At 42.7% G+C, this 20300-nt stretch overlaps 1 protein-coding gene across 1 annotated transcript in view; it reads right to left on the reverse strand.

The window, feature by feature from the left end:
* Window positions 1–18683, reverse strand: part of LOC306752458 (protein bicaudal D homolog 1-like) — a gene marked incomplete at both ends in the record, with an annotated part of 32950 nt that extends 14267 nt beyond the window's left edge. The window contains 3 exons of the mRNA XM_079236219.1: window positions 895–1047; window positions 2735–2947; window positions 18465–18683. Coding sequence (XP_079092345.1) covers window positions 895–1047; window positions 2735–2947; window positions 18465–18683 — 585 coding nt within the window. The remainder of the gene's footprint in view (window positions 1–894; window positions 1048–2734; window positions 2948–18464) is intronic.
* Between the last annotated feature and the right edge of the window lie 1617 nt (window positions 18684–20300).

The raw sequence follows: 20300 nt of genomic DNA on the forward strand, positions 1-20300 counted from the left end.
TGATACAGGGCTTTTTATACTGCAACTTTCAAATTACAGGAGGCACAATATTTGTTAAAATACCATTTTGTCCTGGCCTACACATTAATATTCTACAGATTTAAGAAAACATATTTGTTTGTTACAGATCCCTGCAAAAAAATCTCCACGATCATTTGATTGTTTTGCAATGAAAATGAGAATAATGATGTAAAAATGATGACTCTCTCTGATATCACAAATTATAATTGCAATATCAGCCAAAATATTCGCAATTAGATCTCTTTTTTCCATGCCGCAGCCATAATTGCTTTGTGCACCATACAAACAGAACAGCAACACAAACACATTGCTCAATAGGCTGTACAACAATGTGTATACTGTTATTTATTTACCAGGGACAGTGCACATTAATCAACATTTAATTTTCCACCTCAGTGTAAATGAGCCAGAGAGCTCATTTTTGTCTGTAGTCCCTCGGCAGGTTATTACAACTTGTGGCCTAATGTCAGTACAATGCAACAGCAAACGCTGCACAGCACAATACTATACAATACAATAAAAACATAAATACTTAAAAAACAATGAGAATGTGTAACGGCGGTGCCAGAGATGAGGTAGTGTGATAACTCGTGATTGCATCTTTGGTTTGTTTTTTGTTTTTTGGTTAGGTAGTGCTTTCTCTTAACTCAACAGGAAGACTGTTCCAAGAGCGGCTGGCTCTGACTGAGAAGACGGTTTGCCCAAACTTGCTATGTCTGCATTGTACAGTTCAGTCCACTCTGGTATTTGCCTTTGTTACCCTGCCACTACTATCCTTCCGCATTATGAACTTACAAATCTCTGACTTTGTTGAGTAGCTTAGTTTCTTCTGATTCAGTCTCTATTTACAATGTGTGTGTGAATCCTCTGTACCTGATTCTGTTTGAGTGTCGACACCAGTTTTTGCAGAGTGATGTTCTCCTCCTCGAGCTCGGTGTAGTCCTGGAGCAGCCGGGACTCTCGGAACTTGTACTCCCTGATCTCCTCTCGCATCCGGCTGCGCTGCAACTCCAACATCTCGTTACTCTGCTGAGACAGTTCAGGGAAACAGAGCTGGAGCTGCTGGTTGTTTATGCCACAGATAACCCAAGAAAGGGACTGGAGTCAGTATGGAAGTGACTGGAGTCAGTATGGTGATTGGAGTCAGTATGGAAGTGACTGGAGTCATTATGGAAGGGACTGGAGTCAGTATGGAAGTGACTGGAGTCATTATGGAAGGGACTGGAGTCAGTATGGAAGTGACTGGAGTGAGTATGGTGACTGGAGTCAGTATGGAAGGGACTGGAGTCAGTATGGAAGTGACTGGAGTCAGTATGGAAGTGACTGGAGTCAGTATGGAAGTGACTGGAGTCAGTATAGAAGTGACTGGAGTCAGTATGGTGACTGGAGTCAGTATGAAAGTGACTGGAGTCAGTATAGAAGTGACTGGAATCAGTATGGAAGTGACTGGAGTCAGTATGGTGACTGGAGTCAGTATAGAAGTGACTGGAATCAGTATGGAAGTGACTGGAGTGAGTATGGAAGTGACTGGAGTCAGTATGGAAGTGACTGGAGTCAGTATGGTGACTGGAGTCAGTATAGAAGTGACTGGAATCAGTATGGAAGTAACTGGAGTGAGTATGGAAGTGACTGGAGTCAGTATGGAAGTGACTGGAGTCAGTATGGTGACTGGAGTCAGTATAGAAGTGACTGGAGTCAGTATGGAAGTGACTGGAGTCAGTATGGTGACTGGAGTCAGTATGGAGACTGGAGTCAGTATAGAAGTGACTGGAGTCAGTATGGAAGTGACTGGAGTCAGTATGGTGACTGGAGTCAGTATGGTGACTGGAGTCAGTATGGAAGTGACTGGAGTCAGTAAGGAAGTGACTGGAGTCAGTATGGAAGTCACTGGAGTCAGAATGGTGACTGGAGTCAGTATAGAAGTGACTGGAGTCAGTACGGAAGTGACTGGAGTCAGTATGGTGACTGGATTCAGTATGGAAGTGACTGGAGTCAGTATGGTGACTGGAATCATAATGGTGACTGGAGTCAGTATGGAAGTGACTGGAGTCAGTATGGAAGTGACTGGAGTCAGTAAGGAAGTGACTGGAGTCAGCATGGAAGTGACTGGAGTCAGTATGGAAGTGACTGGAGTCAGTATGGTGACTGGAGTCAGTATGGAAGTGACTGGAGTGAGTATGGAAGTGACTGGAGTCAGTAAGGAAGTGACTGGAGTCAGTATGGAAGTGACTGGAGTCAGTAAGGAAGTGACTGGAGTCAGTAAGGAAGTGACTGGAGTCAGTAAGGAAGTGACTGGAGTCAGTATGGAAGTGACTGGAGTCAGTATGGTGACTGGAGTCAGTATGGAAGTGACTGGAGTGAGTAAGGAAGTGACTGGAGTCAGTAAGGAAGTGACTGGAGTCAGTAAGGAAGTGACTGGAGTCAGTATGGAAGTGACTGGAGTCAGTATGGTGACTGGAGTCAGTATGGAAGTGACTGGAGTGAGTAAGGAAGTGACTGGAGTCAGTAAGGAAGTGACTGGAGTCAGTATGGAAGTGACTGGAGTCAGTATGGTGACTGGAGTCAGTATGGAAGTGACTGGAGTCAGTAAGGAAGTGACTGGAGTCAGTAAGGAAGTGGAGGACGACCCACTCTACCACTGAGCCCCAGCTCAGGGACCCCGGCTCAGGAGCCCCAGCTCGGGAGCCCCAGTGGTATGGAGGGCTGTACATACCTCCCTCAGCTCCTGCAGCAGCGTGCTCAGGTGCTCGCTGTCAGCCTGGGCAGTGCAGGCACTGGCTCGGCTGTGCTTCAGTGCCGCCTGGAGCTCCAGGAGCCGGCCCATGTAGTAGGCCTCCTTGGTGGCAGACTCCTGCAGCAACGTCTCCTCGTTGGTCTCCCCATCGGCTGCCACCTTACGCTGGGTGGAGTAGGCCTGGCCGAACGCCTGGAGCGCGGCGGAGAGGAGAAGATGAGTCACGGACACGATTAGGAGAGGAAATGTTTGAAACGCTTCTGTTAGTAAAATGGTCACTGAATGGTCAGAAATGAAGAAGATACCAGAAGTCCACAGCCAACTAAATGACTGACTGCAGACCTGGATCAATAACTTGTTTTACTAAAATGATCAGCTAAAATTATTATTATTCTTAATATCAAAATATCTTTGCTGATTTTAAGACTCTTGTTGATATTGTCTGGTGAGATAATATAGACTAATAACTGAAAATACAAGCTCACATTGTGGAACTGTGCAAACCCATAGAACTTTGTTTTTAATTGTGTCTGATGCAAATATGTTGAATACTCGGGCGCCTCTATGTTGTGTTTGAACAGATGAAGTGCAGATCTATGACTTTAGTCTGTTACGTACGCAGATGGCATGGTGACTCCTACATGAATCATATCAACAATCTATTCACATGGAGAGCTCTTTGCTCATAAACGCTGACAAGACTAAAGAACTCGCTGTCATCATAGGTGGGCAACCAATGTACCAATGTGTCATCCAATTACAGCTGAGGGAGCTGGAGAGATGGCAGCTCGTTTTCATTTTAGACACCGACTTCAATTTTGGTGTCACTTCCTGTAGGTTGATGTTTAGGTCTTGAGGAGAACATCCTGTCCTACAACGTCTCATGCTGATACGGGACCATGGGGGGCGAGGAACAAATGCAAGCTCACAAAAATAGTGCCAGCAACATTCTACAGATTGACCGAACCAGCTGTGGTCCAGTTCAGGACCCTGTGCTTCCTGTTTAATTAATTAATGAATACATCTCCATTCAGGAAGAGAATACGGGGTCGACCACAGCAACCAGAAACCTCTTGAAAATATATTTTAATTCATTTATTTATTATGATAATGATTATTCGATCATTATTATTATTCTTTTTATTATGTCTATTTAAGATATTTATTAACTGTATTGTTTTATCCTATTTTGAGTCTACCATTCACCCCAACCATTTGGCCACGCAGACATATTATAAGATAGCAGCGGCTCTGGACTTTCAGTAGTTTGGTTGAATGTTGCGTTTTATTGCCCTGCTGTTTGTTAGACATCTTTCATAACTAATGACTACATTTAGACCCAGTAGTAAAAGCATAACACAGTGGTTTACAATGCCTCACCAGAATCCCATGAGAACCTCTGAGACTGTCATGTGACTCTGTACGAGTTGTAGTTTTATACAGCCTTGCTTTTCTACTGTGAACTCATAATGGTGCTGGCTCTTTTGATTTATTTTTTTAAACCTGTTGAGAAACTCTAGGAACTAAATCCCCATGCATCAGAATCAGAATCCTTTATTGGCCAGAGCCACACTAGGCTGAACCCAAAGAGGAGAGAGAGGGAACCAATATGTGGGAAGCCTCCCTCCACCTCTCCTGTGATGTGTTGGCTCAGAGTAAAGTCCATTCAATGTGTGATTTTGCTTGTAGGCCCCGCTGCAGGAATCACTATGCATCGGCAAAATGTACTCTTTGCATTTTCCCACGGGAGTGGAGCATAAGAAGAGTTTAACACGGCAGTCCACTGGGACCTGGACACCCTGTCCTCTGTCCTCTAAGGCCTCTCTTGCGTGATCAATGAGCCTACACACAAACATAATGCAGTCCCTACAAATGATGTGCACGTGGGAGGAGTTTACCTTCACGGCTTTCTGCCGGAAAGAGTTCATTTCAACCCATATTTTTTTTAATTTGGATTAACCAGTAGCCGTCTGTGTTAAGTGATGTTGGGGGGGCTCTTATCTTAACTAAATGTACTTAAGTTGTTCATGCTAATCTGTCATTGGCTAAAGCATTTCCAATTAAATAAGTTTCCCTTTTTTATCGAGCAGTAGCTAGCTACTTGTGTTTGCCAATGCAACAGTCAGCTGTTTGTAGCAGCTCTTGATTAAACTCCCGGTGAGGTTGGGTTTGGACCGGGAGGCGTGGCCTCGGTCCTTGCTGCCTCAGATGTCTGGTCTGGTCATACTAAGCGAAGCCAAGTCCCACCCTAAACAACACATGACCACCTTAACATGAAGTAGGGTTGGAGGGAGGAAGCTGTGTCTGGGGCAATAGCTCCTGGTGTGGTGGCCCAAGGTCATGTGGTACAGAGGAGGGAGAAGAATTATCCAGAAAAGACTTGTTGTACAGGTTGAAACGGCGAGAGCTGTAATTGGCTTGGGTTGTCTGCTTCCGATACTGATGGAGACTGTTGAACGTGAAGACAACATGGAGGGGGTTGAAGAAAAGCTCAGTAAGCTGCTGTTTTTACATGTGAAATGTTCTTTCATGGTATAAATTCTATTAAAATGCCAAAAATAATTTGACACGCATACAACCTGAGGTGCTGTTGGCTTCTGATACAAGAGCACTGGTTGCTTGATTGGGGGTTGTCAAAAGGGGAGGGTTTTGCCTTGGGACCCCAAGCAGTTTAAGTTTATTCCGGCGCATAATGTAGGTCAAGAGTGAAAGTGCACATTTGTCTCACCTGATGAAAAGTTGGAGGTAATTTCTAGAAGGTTTGGACCGGCTGGCAGCGATATGTTAATCTGCCGCTGCCGGAACAGTGTCCTACTTAGCTGACACAGTGCCTTACTACCAACTCTGACGTCACCGGTCTCAGACTGAAGAAGACGAGGACAGAGGACAGGGACATGAATAAGCCATGCCCTTGAGAAAGGAGATTGAAGTACATAAGAACACCCACTAAACCCAATTATTTTTCCCATCTCCCAACCCTTTATCGCACTCTATTCATCTCCTCCTTTCACACCATTGATCATTCTCATTGATCTGTCCGTCAATCTTCTTTGTGTCTTCCGTTGCTCTGTCAGCATACAAATGCAGCCAGACTGGAGATTTTCCTATAAAACCCTCCCTGACTGATTGATGCTGTGGCAGCAGCTCACCAGAGTGGGTTCATGGGGCACCAACTTAAGCTAGCTGGGAGTTCACGCTTTATAATGAAATATTCAACCTGTGGAGATAGTAATACTGCCACTGTAACCTGTTCTCAAGATCATTTCATCATCTTCTAGAGCAGCGGTTCCCAAACTTTTTAGGCCACGCACCCCCTTCTACATCCCGACTGGGTTCACGCACCCACAATCCCCCACACCTTAAAAAAAAAACGCAACAGAGCCTATTTATAGCCGCATAAAATCGGACCAATGCGAGAGCTGTTTGCTCGCGCGTGGCGTTTGTTACAAGATTTAGTCCGCTGTATACATGTCAGTTACACAAGGCGTCACTTTTAAAGAGCAATAAGGATGGCGAGGACACACGCACAGGCTCAGAGGCAGAGTGCATTTCACATTTATTTATTTAAACACATTAAGCCACGTAAAGAACAAAGAGAGGCACATGCGTAGGCTCAGAAACAGATATAAATAAAAAAGGAGGAGTCCATATGAGGATGTTCACATGCAGCGCAGGTGGCTCAGCCTGTCAAGTCTACTTGCAGAGAGTAAAACTCACTCTTCTTCACGCGACCGACTAACGTTGCCAGGATGTCTTCGGACAAAGCATCGATGCGGTGACAGTGTTGTTGGACACCGGGATCATGTCTAACTTTTTCTCTCCAATCATACATTCCACCATCTCTTTAGCAGCTGGCAAGCAGCCGTCTTCGCCGATTGTGTGAGGTAGACCCTTCCTTGCTATTCGGTCACTGAGCAGATATGAAGCCCGCAGTGCGTTTTGTGTAGACCCAACACATGAATGAGACTGCAATTGTTTTTGGCTGTTTTGTAACTCTTCCAATTTTGATCTAAAAAATGTAAGGGGCTTCTGACTTGCACTGGCATGCTTGGTGTTCAGGTGGCGGCGCAAATAAGAGGCTTCAGACAGCTGTTAGCCAGAACCTCACTGCACAACACGCACTGTGGCTTCGGGCAATCTGCATCGCCAATCCAAGTGAAGCCCAGACCCAGAGAATTGTCATCATGTTTCCTCTTTTTTTTCCCAGTCTGATGCTCACTCTCGTCTCCTCTTTTTTCACCTTGACTCCGCGATGGGCCTCTGTGCTCCCGGTCCGTCTCCTCTTTCTCCGACTCCCGGTCGGTTTCTTCTCCCGGTCTCTCCCCAACACCTCTCTGTTTCTCTCCCTCCGGTTCCTCCCTCTCTCTCTGTCCCTCTCCTCTTTTATTACTGATAGCTTCAGATGTCCCACCTGACAGCTTCCCCGATTTCAGCCAGTTTAACATGTTTTCATGGATGTTGCTGAATGAATGAAATGACGTTAGGTGCACAAGCTAGGCTAGTTAGTGTGTATGTAAAAGACAGTCTGGCGGCCGGACTGGAAGTGCATCTATTTATTAAATTGTACGTTTTTAATTTAAATCTTACAAAGGGAATTTTTATAATTAAAAAATCTGACTTATTTTTTTTAAAATGATGTTAATATTAAGTATTACACTATTAGACCACCATTACATTTTTCCTCTCGCGCACCCCCTAGAGGCAGCTCGCGCACTTTGGGAATCCCTGTTCTAGAGGAATAAGGTTTTACTCTTTTAGTTCATCATTTGATCAAATATTTGACCCAGAGTGACAGCAAGTAGCATCATGCAGCACTTATTTCAATTGAATAAGTGTAATGTGAGTTAGCACAGACACACAGTCTGACCCAGAGTCAGACAAAGGCAGTCAAGGAGTTTTAGACGAGCACATTTATGACATGATGAAAATTACTTAGAGACACACTCAAGGAAAGGCTTGAAGGAAATAGGATCACGGAGCATTGAAACCTTGTAATATGTAACGAACACTGGAAGCTGCAGATCAGCAAGCCCGGGAAATGAAACGGTATATTTCCAGACTGTCCTCACATCTGCTTTGAAACACAGGAAACAGTGACAGTGAGAAGAGGGCAGCTTGTTGTGGCCTGCAGTCTGCTGTGTCATCACTCTGTGAACCTCCCACCATGACGTCTGGGCAGATCGATGGCCACCTCATGCTAAATATATCACTGCAGCTGGCTTGTAGGCCTGTAGACTGTGGAGATGTGTGCATGGGTTAGGGTTAGCTTTTAGTTGTGATGGTTAAGGTCAGGAGCTAGAGCATTCCATATGTCAACAAGGGCCATCACAAAGATAGAGTGTGTGTGTGTGTGTGTGTGTGTGTGTGTGTGTGTGTGTGTGTGTGTGTGTGTGTGTGTGTGTGTGTGTGTGTGTGTGTGTGTGTGTGTGTGTGTGTGTGTGTGTGTGTGAGTAAACGCACACAGGCTGCTAGTATTTTGTATCAAGGTCAGTTCACTGCCAATTATTCTGCAATAGACGGAAGAGAAACACACACACACACACACACACACACACACACACACTGACACGTTCTTAGCTTTCCCCTCCATATGTAGTTGTAACTTTTTCATCATGCCTACTACTCATTATATGAATAGTTTCCGTCATATGAATTGCATGTGTTGTAACTGTGTTAGGTTGTTCTTTGTGTACACATGACCTCTATTGTACGTCTGTCCATCCTGATAGAGGATCCTCCTCTGTTGCTCTCCAACTTTTTTGGGGAGGGTTTACTGATCCGTTGTGTCCCGGAACAGAGGATGTCGTATGTGTACAGATTGTAAAACCCTCTGAGGATAATTTGTAATTTGTGATTTTGGGCTACACAAAATAATTAGATTTAAGTGAATTGAAGCAGGGAGTCTGATTTAAAAGACACCAGGCGTTTCCTGACCTTTACAACCTCTTCCGGTCACACAGGAAGTCCCATCTCCAGCTTCAGATCAAACCAGAAAAGATTTACGTCAGTTATTCTCTCAAATCACCTGTTTGAAACGCTCTGCTTGTAAGAATATACATCAATTCAGTTTAACTACAGACGATTCTTTGACATTTGTTGTATCTCAACTTTTCAAAATCGGTTGAATTATTTTTTTAATCTCACGTACTCTTGCTGGTTTCTTCCATGTTACTTCCCCAAGCTTTATACGAGGCATCTCAACAATGAAAGGGACTGACCTACGTCAGTATCCCATTAATGTGTGAAAAATAATTATCTTCCAAAATCTATTCAAAGAAATATATACATATATCCATATTCATATACATATTTTGTCATCTGTCCTTTGTGTCTATGTGGCCTGTGTGCACAGACACTCAGGAGGAACTGCTGGATGTTCAATGACTTCAAGACTATTTAAGTTTCAGACGTACCCACAGACCCACAGTTCTACTAACAGCACTGAACCAGAAACCTGAACCATGACTTGGGAAAATCCTTCTGGCTTCAGCTGGATCCGGATCAGCTCCAGATAGTTTACATCATGAACTCAGCCAGAAAGCTTTAACGGCCGGTCCATTTACGTATAATTCATTATTGAAGAACCAATCCCATGTGCAGACGTCCACAACTTTGCTCCAACTATCTGAACAGTAAAGACTTTCCTTTCTGATGGATTTTTGCAAATGACAATTATAATGTATGGGTTGGATTATCAAAAGATGCAATTACTTTAAATGTGTCAGTTACTGAATGTGTCTGATACAGCTCTAATAAAAGCTAGTCGTGGCAGGGGCGTGGTTAGGCTCAGCTGCGGAGGGGGAGGGAAGGAGCGGCTCAGGGAACAGGTGCCGGGATGAGGCCTAAAAATAGAACAGCAGTACAGACATTGGACTGTTTGCTGTGGTCAAATCAAAATGTTGATGTTGATATGGCTGTAAAGTGTGTCACACATTGTGACTGAACTGACGTCTGATCAGGCCGATTCCAACTTTCTTTCTTATAGAGCACTTTCATAAATCATGCATTAACTACAACAACACGCACATTACCTTTTATGGTGAACATAAAGAACATTCGGACACATGTCCAGTCTCACGTTGTAGGAGAGGACAGTGAATAGTCCTCACTGTGATGTGGTGGGTCTGGTTTCCAGTAAAGCTGTGTAATCGCTATGGGAAGACATGATCGACATACTGCTCCATCAGCCCTCCTCAGAGAGAGAAGGGAATGGCATGGCTCTGCTTCCATCACCAGTTCCATGGATGTTATTGATTAAGACTTCTTTCAAACAAGTTTTAACGTCTTCCGAATGCATCACGGTCATTTGTCATCGAAAACACAACTCATCTGCACTGAAAAAAGTGAAACAACTGTGTCATTCATGTAAAGTGCATTTTTAATTTGGTCTCATCGAAAATCATGGTTTCCGGTTTAAACAAGTTGTTTTCACTTTCCCTAAAAGCAAATAGAACTTCCCATAGACAAAATTAAAAGCAATACTTTAAGTAAAAGTCGTATTTTGGCATCTGGTCTGTGTTCTGATGTCCGCCATTACCTTGCTTCGCCTGAACTTCACCTGAAGTGAAAACCGTCAAGGCAACTCAAAAACAAGGTAATAATTCTAAATTGTGTTGTTTTAAACGGAACATGTGTTTTCCATGTATATTCATTATTAATGGAAGAATGTACAACTGTCTATATTTTGTGCGTGTTCGCTAGAGTAACGTAACGTTGGCTGATGTAGCGTAACATTGGCTAACGTAAGTTAACGTTAGCCAACGCTAGCTCGCTCGTTACAAAAATCATAGTTTAGGAGCTGTTTGCCTGCTACTGGGCATCCACAGCCCACATGGTTACAGAGCCACAGCAATCGCTATGCTCTCCTGTGTTTTCCAAGCATATTGATTGTTAGTGGCAGAATGTACAACTGTTTATATTTCGCACGTGTTCGCTAACGGTGCTGTTAGCTAACGGTACCTTTTAGCTAACGTACCGTGAGCTTTTATAGGGAACATGTGTTTGCCATGCATAGGTATTGTTAGTGGCGTAATGGACAACTGTCTATATATTTCGCACGTGTTCGCTAACGTAACGTAATGTTGGCTAACGTTACGTTAGCTAACGCTAGCTCGCTAGTAACCACATGGCTTCTGTTCAGTAGGTAACTGTACTTTCGCAGGTGGGGACAACTTAATTTCTTTTCAATACCACACATTATACACCAAAATGAAGCTTGGAGCCTGTGGTTTTTAGTTAATAATTAAAATAACGACATGTTACCTTGTATTTAAGCCAGTAACCCTATCTTTATCCATTGGGGTAGAACCTTGGAATATGAAAAGTACACTGAGGATATGAAGATATGTTCCATAAAGTATTATATGCCAATATTAAATTAAATGGATACTTTTAAGCCACACATTTAATTGCCAATGAATATTGGGTCACAAAATACAATATTTGCCTGATTTAAGGCAACTCCAGGTATAAACCTTGCCCACTTCTGTTATCTAGATACAAATACAGAAACAGGATTTTGTTTGATTGAACAGATGCAGATAATTATGTCTCAGTACACCTCTATCAGTACTAGATAATGAGGAACAAAATTCATATTTCATTCTTTCAGCTGTCAGTATTTTGCAGTATAGTACAATACCTTCAGTATGTTTAAAGCCTAATTAATACATGTGTCTGTAGTGAAAATTATGGATAGTGCCAACTGTCACAAAAGTTATTTCTCTTTCCTTTAGGTTCACAAGTCTACTGCTGTGTCCCGCAACAGTCCGAAATTGTAACCATATTGCTGAATTCGGTAAGTCCCAATATGACAACTGTGAACATTTTCATGTATTTTTAAATGGGAACGATAAACCCAAAATATAATTGCAGCACTTCAGAGAATACCTTGAATTTACCATAAATGTATACTTATGAATGTAGTCTGTAATTTCAAACATTTAAATTGTAATGTAGTGGACTATACATTTTAATGGCAGGTTCATTTTACATTTCTATTTTTGCAATATTTATTTATTAGGGTCTTGCAAAAAGTGCAATATTGCTATTGACCATCTGACCGCATGTCAAGTGAGTGTGGCACATTTCATTTTTATTTGATTTATTTTTTTCATTATCGAGAGTTGGGAAAAAAAATCAAAGTCTGAATCTTATTTCTCTTCTGTGTTCTGCATTTAACAATAATTAGGTATTTAATTACTATTAAAACGGTCATCTTTGTCATTTAAAAGCCAACAATGTACCTATTACTAGTACCTAAAATAATTTATTTACATAGCACTTAATCTTCTGAGTAATATCAAATAAAAATAATAATTCAGCATTTTCACTATTGAGTCGATAATCAGGGGAAATTCCTTAATCGCAACAGCCCTAAATCACTATTACTGTAACTCCAAGTGCTCATTTTATGCATTGTATAGTGTTGCGTCTACTGTGAATTGTTCAAATTGGACAGCATCATTTTGCATTTTTATAATTTTGTGTGTTTGTGCTTTCACCTAGAGCCTTGAGGTGAATCTAAAGAGTGTGTCTGCTTAAGTGCCTGATCGTGTACCTTGGGGAAGATGGGGACAACCTTATCAAGGACTGTCTGGTAAGTAGTTTTGCTTTAATTACATACGCTTCAAACAAAAGAAAACATTAAATTAGGGCTGGGCTGTATACCGGTTTTAATTTCCCGTATGATGTGAATTTTTCATAGCTGTAACAACTGCTGTCGCTCTTAACAGGCAGCAAAATATATTGTTCACCGCAGAGGACACAGTGGTCGGAGCTGTGGTACATCAGAAACTGGTTTCATCAGAATAACTTTTTTAATAAGTGTTTTGTCTTTTATCAGGTTGTTCAGAAGGATGAAGCTTGGTCCCAGCTTCAGGAGTGCAAAATGGCAGTGTTTGTCTTCAGGGAGGAGGAGGATTGCCTCCAGCCGCCACACGACATTGGAGTTGTGATCGATGGTGTGGAGGTCCTTAATGGTTTGCAATCAGTAGCGCATGCATGTTCCATGTTGCTTGGGCTCATTTATGCTCTAAACTTGAGCTATCCAAGTGAACTCAAACACACTTTTGATGCTCTGCAAAAAATCTTCATGGAGATAGAAGCCAAAAAGATGACCCGGCGAGTGTGCACTCTGAGTCTTAAACTCTAAATATTGTTGTGCATGTTTAACCCTTTGTTATGCACAAAGGGTTTATCCCTTGTTAGCACTTTATAAGTGCACACTATGTATGTAATAGAACATATATATATATATATATATATATATATATTTTTTTTTTTTTTTTTTTTTTTCAAATTGAAAAATAAAGTTGTTTTAATGTAAAACAAACAATCATGGTTCATGGTCTTTATAATTACTTATTTTACTTGGTGTGAATGTAATTTTTTTACTTTATATTTAATCAACATTTTAGGTTTCAACCAAATCAAATATATCATTTGAGAGAAACTAATAAATTTATGTGTAACAAAATTAGAGTGTTTTAAATACTTTTGTGTAAAGTAAAATCTTTGCTTTCATGTAATAGAAAATATGAGGTTTTTCCAAATTAAAAAATTAAGTTGTACCAAAGTAAAATAATTGTCTTTATACTAAATACAACTTTTAATTTGTATGAATGTAATTTTTTTACTTCATATTTAATCAAAATTTCCAGTTTCAACCAAATCAAAAATATAATTTGAGAAAAACTAATAAAAAACTAATAAATTAGAGTAATTTTTTTAGGTTAGTCCAAAGTATCATTTTTTTAGTGTGGGTGAAAACAGGATAAACAGCATCATCACGTCATTGACAGCTGATGATGACAGGAACTCGTCAGCACTAATAACTGCAGCTAGCGAGCATTTGAGTAACGTCAATGCTGGTTACAGGGTTTTGAGATGAAATGCAGTTTGTGCTTTTGCTTGTACCGACCACTCACAGCGCTTTAACACTACATGTCACCATTCATACCCTGATGACCGGAGCTACCATGCAAGGGGCCACCTGCCCAATGTACACCCATTCATAGGGAGCCCTTTGGGTTAAGCGTCTTGCCCAAGGACACGTCAACATGGACTAGCGTAGCCGGGGTTCAAACCGCCGATCCTCTGATTGAAGGACGACCCGCTCAACATGTGTACTCTCATGCAAATTAGTAATTTGTGATTTTGGGCTGAACTGAACTGAATTGAATGGAGAGATGGAGCTTTATGTTCAGGAATCATCATGGAATCACCATGACCTCATACTTTATCAATAATTCACCACGTCCGCTCTGCTCTGTGCTTGCTGTGTGTGTGTGTGTGTGTGTGTGTGTGTGTGTGTGTGTGTGTGTGTGTGTGTGTGTGTGTGTGTGTGTGTGTTGCATCTTTCAGACATCCCGTCTGCTCCTAAGTGCTTCTGAGCATGTGTCTGAGTCACATTCATAGCAGAGGAGAGACACACAGGAACACTATCTGGTACGTAGAGCAACAACCAACACAAATAAACTACAGCTTCAGAAGTGTCCGTCAAGTAGAATCTACCGACTGTGACGCTCTTCCCAATCTTTATATTGATAACTTCTCCTCAACCTAATTACGTTACACTGACTGTTTTTTGCTGTCGTCAGGGTTTTTCTTCCCTAGAGGAGCAGGAGCCCCCTGCATCCCGGTGAGCCGGGTAGATGGACCTGTACTTGTATAGCACTTTCTTAGTCTTCCGACCACTCAAAGGTGACATCATTCACCCATTCACACACTGATAGTAGTGTCTGAGGTGCCACCTGCCCATCAGGAGTAACTAACATTCATACACACACTCATACACTGTAGGCCTAGCTACGGGAGACATTTGGGGTTAAGTGTCTTGCACAAGGAGACATGGCAGTAGAGAGCTGACTGGTCAGTGTGCACTGACAACAACCCGAGGAGGGAGGCGGCCTGTGTGACGTCACCGAGGGGCTGAGTGTTTAGCCTCGACGGACACACCGATGAGCTCGCTGCATTTTTCCTCAGCACTCCACTCGGCCCCCACAAACCCCCTCACGATGCGGCTTCCACATGGAACCACACTATCTGTGCACCGTGTGGTCGTGAGCTCTCACTGCGGCCAAAGAGAAGCGCTCACTACCTGAAGTACAGCACTGACTCCTGACTAAAGCCCTGCTGGCAGCAGACTAGTGTTCCCATCCTACTAGGATTCATTGGGGATGTGGCCTGTGATCTTCATCCAGTCAGTAATGTGTAATCACACATTTTAATTTGATCGACCACATTTCTCCAAACACAGAGGTCATGATAATACTAGTCCCCCATCTCTTACATTTAAGCATATTTGGGTAATGTAATAGGCAGTAGGGGCAGGAGCAATGATTACAGCCAGCAAAGAGTATGTATATGTTCATAAGGGCACCTGTGATCATGGTGTCTTTCCAATCATTCTTAAAGGTGTATTGGTAAAAGTGTGAAGGAAATTCCAAATGAGCTGGCGTCTTGCAGCTAACGGTACTGCCAGAGCTAACGGTGCTAACAAAGCAGCAGTGCTGACAGAGCTAACAGAGACTAGCTGAAGGGGAACCAGAGGGGGCTTCCGTCCATGTATTCTCAGCGAGAGAGGCAGTGCACATTACTGGCTGCCATGGCGTCACCAACATCAGACATGTTTTAAATCCAATATAAAGTTGCCATTCTAAAGCTGTGTTTAATCAATGACTATGGCTGTGTGTGATGTGGAAAGTGGCCTTTATAGTGATGAACCCACAGAGCCAAAGGGAAAGATAATACATACGTGGAGTACCTCCTTAAACATTGAAGCTACAGTCACTATGGAGATACCATTTGGCAGGGACTGACATCTAACAAAGACATTTATAGTGCAAACCCTCCCTCAGCCGTCTCTTTCACGGTGAATGAGACCGTAAACAGTGACTGCACAGAAATATATATGAGACAAAACTCCACCATTGCACGTTTCACAAAGGGAATGACAGAATAGATACTATTATTTTGTGAGTGGTGCTTGAGCTGCTTGCATATAAAATAATGATGTTTCTGTTGAGCTCACAGTTCATGTTGAAGTAAATCATTTATAGATGCAACTATTTATATAACTTTAGATGTGAATTCCATAGCGTGTGCTTAGTGTCAGGCCCAGACAGTGGAAGCTAATGTGTCTGCTCTGCAGCTGCTGGTTCTGTACTTTGTCTGAACCAGCAGCTGTAAAGAATGCGGCTCTTACGTTAGAACCCAGCCAACATAAAGACGTTGAGCGACCATTGTTGAGACATTCAATCAGGCATCCCATGAGGGGTCAAAAGAAGTTCCAAAATGATTCTCATTGCAATAATATGATCACTTCACACTTCTGGTTTGTAAGAGGAGTCTGACTGGACTGCACACTACATACGCATACACATGGTAAATGCTGAATGGACTGTACTTATATAGAACCTTCCTAGTCTTCTGACCACTCAAAGCGCTTTAACACTACATGTCATCATTCATACATTCACACCCATTCACACACTGATAGGAGGAGCTACCATGAAGGTACCACCTGTCCATCAGGACTAACTAACATTCACACTGATGGGAGGAGCTACCATGAAGGTACCACCTGTCCATCAGGACTAACTAACATTCACACTGATGGGAGGAGCTACCATGAAGGTACCACTTCTTGCCCAAGGACACGTCAATATGGACTAATGGAGGTGGGGATCAAACCCCCGATTCTCTGCCACAGTCGCCATGATGTCATACACACTACACTGTACACACTACATAAGTATACACTAAGTCATACACTACGCTGTACACACTACATAAGTCATACACTATGCTGTACACACTACATAAGTATACACTAAGTCATACACTACGCTGTACACACTACATAAGTCATACACTATGCTGTACACACTACATAAGTCATACACTATGCTGTACACACTACATAAGTCAACACTAAGTCATACACTACACTGTACATAAACGCTAACAAGTGACAAAGTGCAGACAGTTCTGACGTTGAAATGATTCAGGGATTTCTTGAAGATGACATCACTGCCGTTTATAGACACTTATACTCCACCCATAACAGACAAGTGAGAGCAAACACCGTTTGTACTTATTAATGATGTCTGCATTATTAATAGTAAAATACCAAACATGCTGGGATTCCCGCTCCTCCAATGTGACAACAGGCTTTATATTGGAACTGGAAACTGCATATCTTTGGGTTTTGGACTGGTGGTCAAACAAAACAAACTATTTACAGACAGCACTTTAAACACTTTAAGCACTTGGAACGTGTGATGAAGATGTTTTACCCTTTTCTGTCATTTTACAGGTGAAACTATTAATTCAAGCCAACTGCTCAGCCAGATGATTTCCGTCACGTCATCCTGAAGGTGGAATGGAATAGAAAAGCCCCTTCAGACTCTGTTGTCCTCCCAGAGAACAATGTTATTATTCCTGATAGAAATGTAATAACTACAGACAAGAACAACTAAACTGTATTAAATGGAGATGACACGTAAACGCTGAACCAGCAGCTTCTCGTGTGAGCTTCAGGGACTAGCATGCAGCGCCACGCTTCCACCAATGATGCTGTCCACAACAACGTGTCGTGGCAGACTGTTGACACATCATATGAACTGCTCATTGTAGGCATGCTCACCTAACACACACACCTGACCTTCAGGGGGAAACTGCACAGTCAGCTTTATCTGGGTCTGCATCACGGCGAACACAGTGGTGAAGGATTGTTGCCGTGCCCACGTGCCGGGAAATGATGCTCTCTGATACATATTGATCACAACAATGACTAGAGCGTTTTTTAACCAGAACCTCGGCTCTCATCAGCCCAGCTGTTCCTGGCAGGAGTTGTTTTCAGAGCTGATGAAGCTGATGTTCACTAGCTGCTCAGCAGCTAACAGCAGGCTGACTTCAGAGACTATCTGTGGACATAGTGGAGCATTCAGTGTCTGGAGAGACGGATATGTTTATCAGGAGTTAACCGGAGCTAAACAAGAGAAGAGTGAACGTAGATTCATCAGGTGACACAAGTCCAAATGGATGCTAATGTGGCCCAACTAGACCTGTTTGTCATAACTAGTTTGTAAGGTGACGATATATCCACGTCGTTCTTAAGGCATGGCCTCATGTCAGAGTCTGCTGGAATCATTTACACACAAATGAGTCATGGATAGCACTACTTTCTCTGGTGAGGAACCAGGAGCCTTTCAGCTGCTCACCAAAACCCTTTTAGAAGTCTGTTGTGGAAGCAAGAACATCAAGAAAGCTCTCATTGAGATCTCATTTTCAAGGGACTTGAATGTCATAATTATGTAATTTAAAACCATGATAATGAAGCCTACATCAGAACAACAACAGCTAAACAGTAAAGATAACGATGAATAAGCAGACAAGCAAACAGACACACACACATATATATATATATATATATATATATATATATATATATATATATATATATATATATATATTTAGAGGCATTAAAGCACAAAGAAGCACCCCCCGGTAGAGGAGCATGGGCGTACCGGGTCTCCGCCATACCCGCGCTGTCCAGCAGGTGTTCCTCCCGCACCGAGCGGACGCTCCTGTTTTAACACCAACACATGACGGATGATTCCCGCTAACTGTGTGTGAAGTGACTGCTCTGGAGCGCCGTGCGCGACGCACCGCGTGGTTCTGACCGGTAACTTAGTGAGCCCACCTCCTGCAGCTGCTCCAGCTCCAGCCTCAGCGTCTCCTGCTCGGCCTCCAGCTCTGCGTACTGCTGCTTCAGGCTCTGGTTCTCCTCCAGCACCACCAGCCCGCACTCCGCCGCGCGGACCTTCTCGCGGTTGGCCTCCGCCAGCTCCCGGGTCAGGCGCTCCACCTCGGCCCGGCACTGCTCCACCGTGTCCCCGCATCCCGCTCCGCCGGCAGCCATCGCTCCTCTCCTCCTCTCCTCCTCTCCTCCTCTCCTCCTCCTTTCCTCTCCTCCCTGCGTCGGATGAGCAGAGCCCCCACCGCCTCCTCAGAGGAGTCCTAGCGCGGCTTCAGATCTCATGGAGCAATAAAACAGAAAACACACAGATGAACATCCGTAAATATCCTAAACGCGTTGTCATCCTCCTCCTCCTCTTCCTCCCCGGAGACGCGTCTCTGCCCCGCTGCTCTCGGTGCTGCAGCCGCTCCTCCCTCCTCCTCCGTCCGTCTGTCTGCTCGTTCACCTCGGGACGCTCCCTGCCGCGGCCCAGGGGCAAGGCAGCGCTCAGGTCCGGGTCTGCAGACAGACCACCGGGCTGCTGCTTCGCTTCTCAAGCCACTACTATTCAAATCATGTCGACTTTTTTATTAAATTAGTTTTAAAGTTTGAATGTATTGATGCTAAACTTAAATATGTGCTAAAGGCATACTTTGAAATGAGAGGATATACTTCAATATTCATATTTAAATGATTTATCTTAGATTTATTTGGCTGTCTCTTCCTGCCTGGCAACATAAAATGTGTCGGCTACAGACACACTACAGACACAAAAACACGGAACATAGAAACATGTGTGTCTGATGAGTTACAACTTCTATTGGTTAATGTCCAATTACTAAACGGAGATATTATAATATATGGATGTTGTCCTTTGGCTATTTATTTTAGTGCAGCCTCGTTGTACTCAATATTAAGTCACCTTTAGTAGCCCGTGTTGTCTCAACCATTTAGTACGTTATATTTGCATTTAGAAGGTAATGTGCGTTATAGTCCTCTCAAAAACTATAAGTCACGATTGCCAACAATTAAACACAATATTGTCTACAATATGTATTAGGATCAGGGTATAATCCAATCTGGACTAAAATATTTAGAAAAAACAGTGGGGAATCTAATATGTGAGATAATAATAAATGGGAGTGGAAGACAAATACAGCTGAGGATGAATACCTTTATGGTTGAAGCTCATTTCTCAGAGTGAATGACACTTCCTGCAGGGGGCAGCAGTGCGATGGAGACGCGTTTATCCTGCCAGGAAGACCGGAAGAAGTCAAGTCCAGCCTTCAAAATAAAATATTGAGAAGTAAAAAAAAAAAAAACATTTTCAGTTTATTTGAAATGCATAACATTTTTACAGTTATTTATTTATATATATATATATATATATATATATATATATATATATCTGTAGCACTATATAATAACAACACACTATTTAGATTAGTGAGTAAACACTTAATTCATCATTTATAGAAGGTGAAGCAGAGGACCTGGAGGGTCTTCACACAGGGGAAGTGCATCTACTGCCCTCCAGAGGGACCAGGGCATGGTGAAGCAGAGGACCTGGAGGGTCTTCACACAGTCTAGTTGTTATGGGGCTGAAGGGGACAGAAGGATCAGAGAGAAGAAGTGACCCCAAACCCACCAAATCCCAATACCCACACTCACACACACACTCACACACTCTCATATTTAACCAATATGAACATAATTATTGCATTCAAATAAATAAAATGATTGCAGTAAATAAATATAATTTTTGCACTAGATCTAGTTGTTTTTAATAACGTCTGGATA

Source organism: Taurulus bubalis (genome assembly GCF_910589615.1).
Source record: "Taurulus bubalis genome assembly, chromosome: 20".
Classification (NCBI taxonomy): Eukaryota; Metazoa; Chordata; class Actinopteri; order Perciformes; family Cottidae; genus Taurulus; species Taurulus bubalis.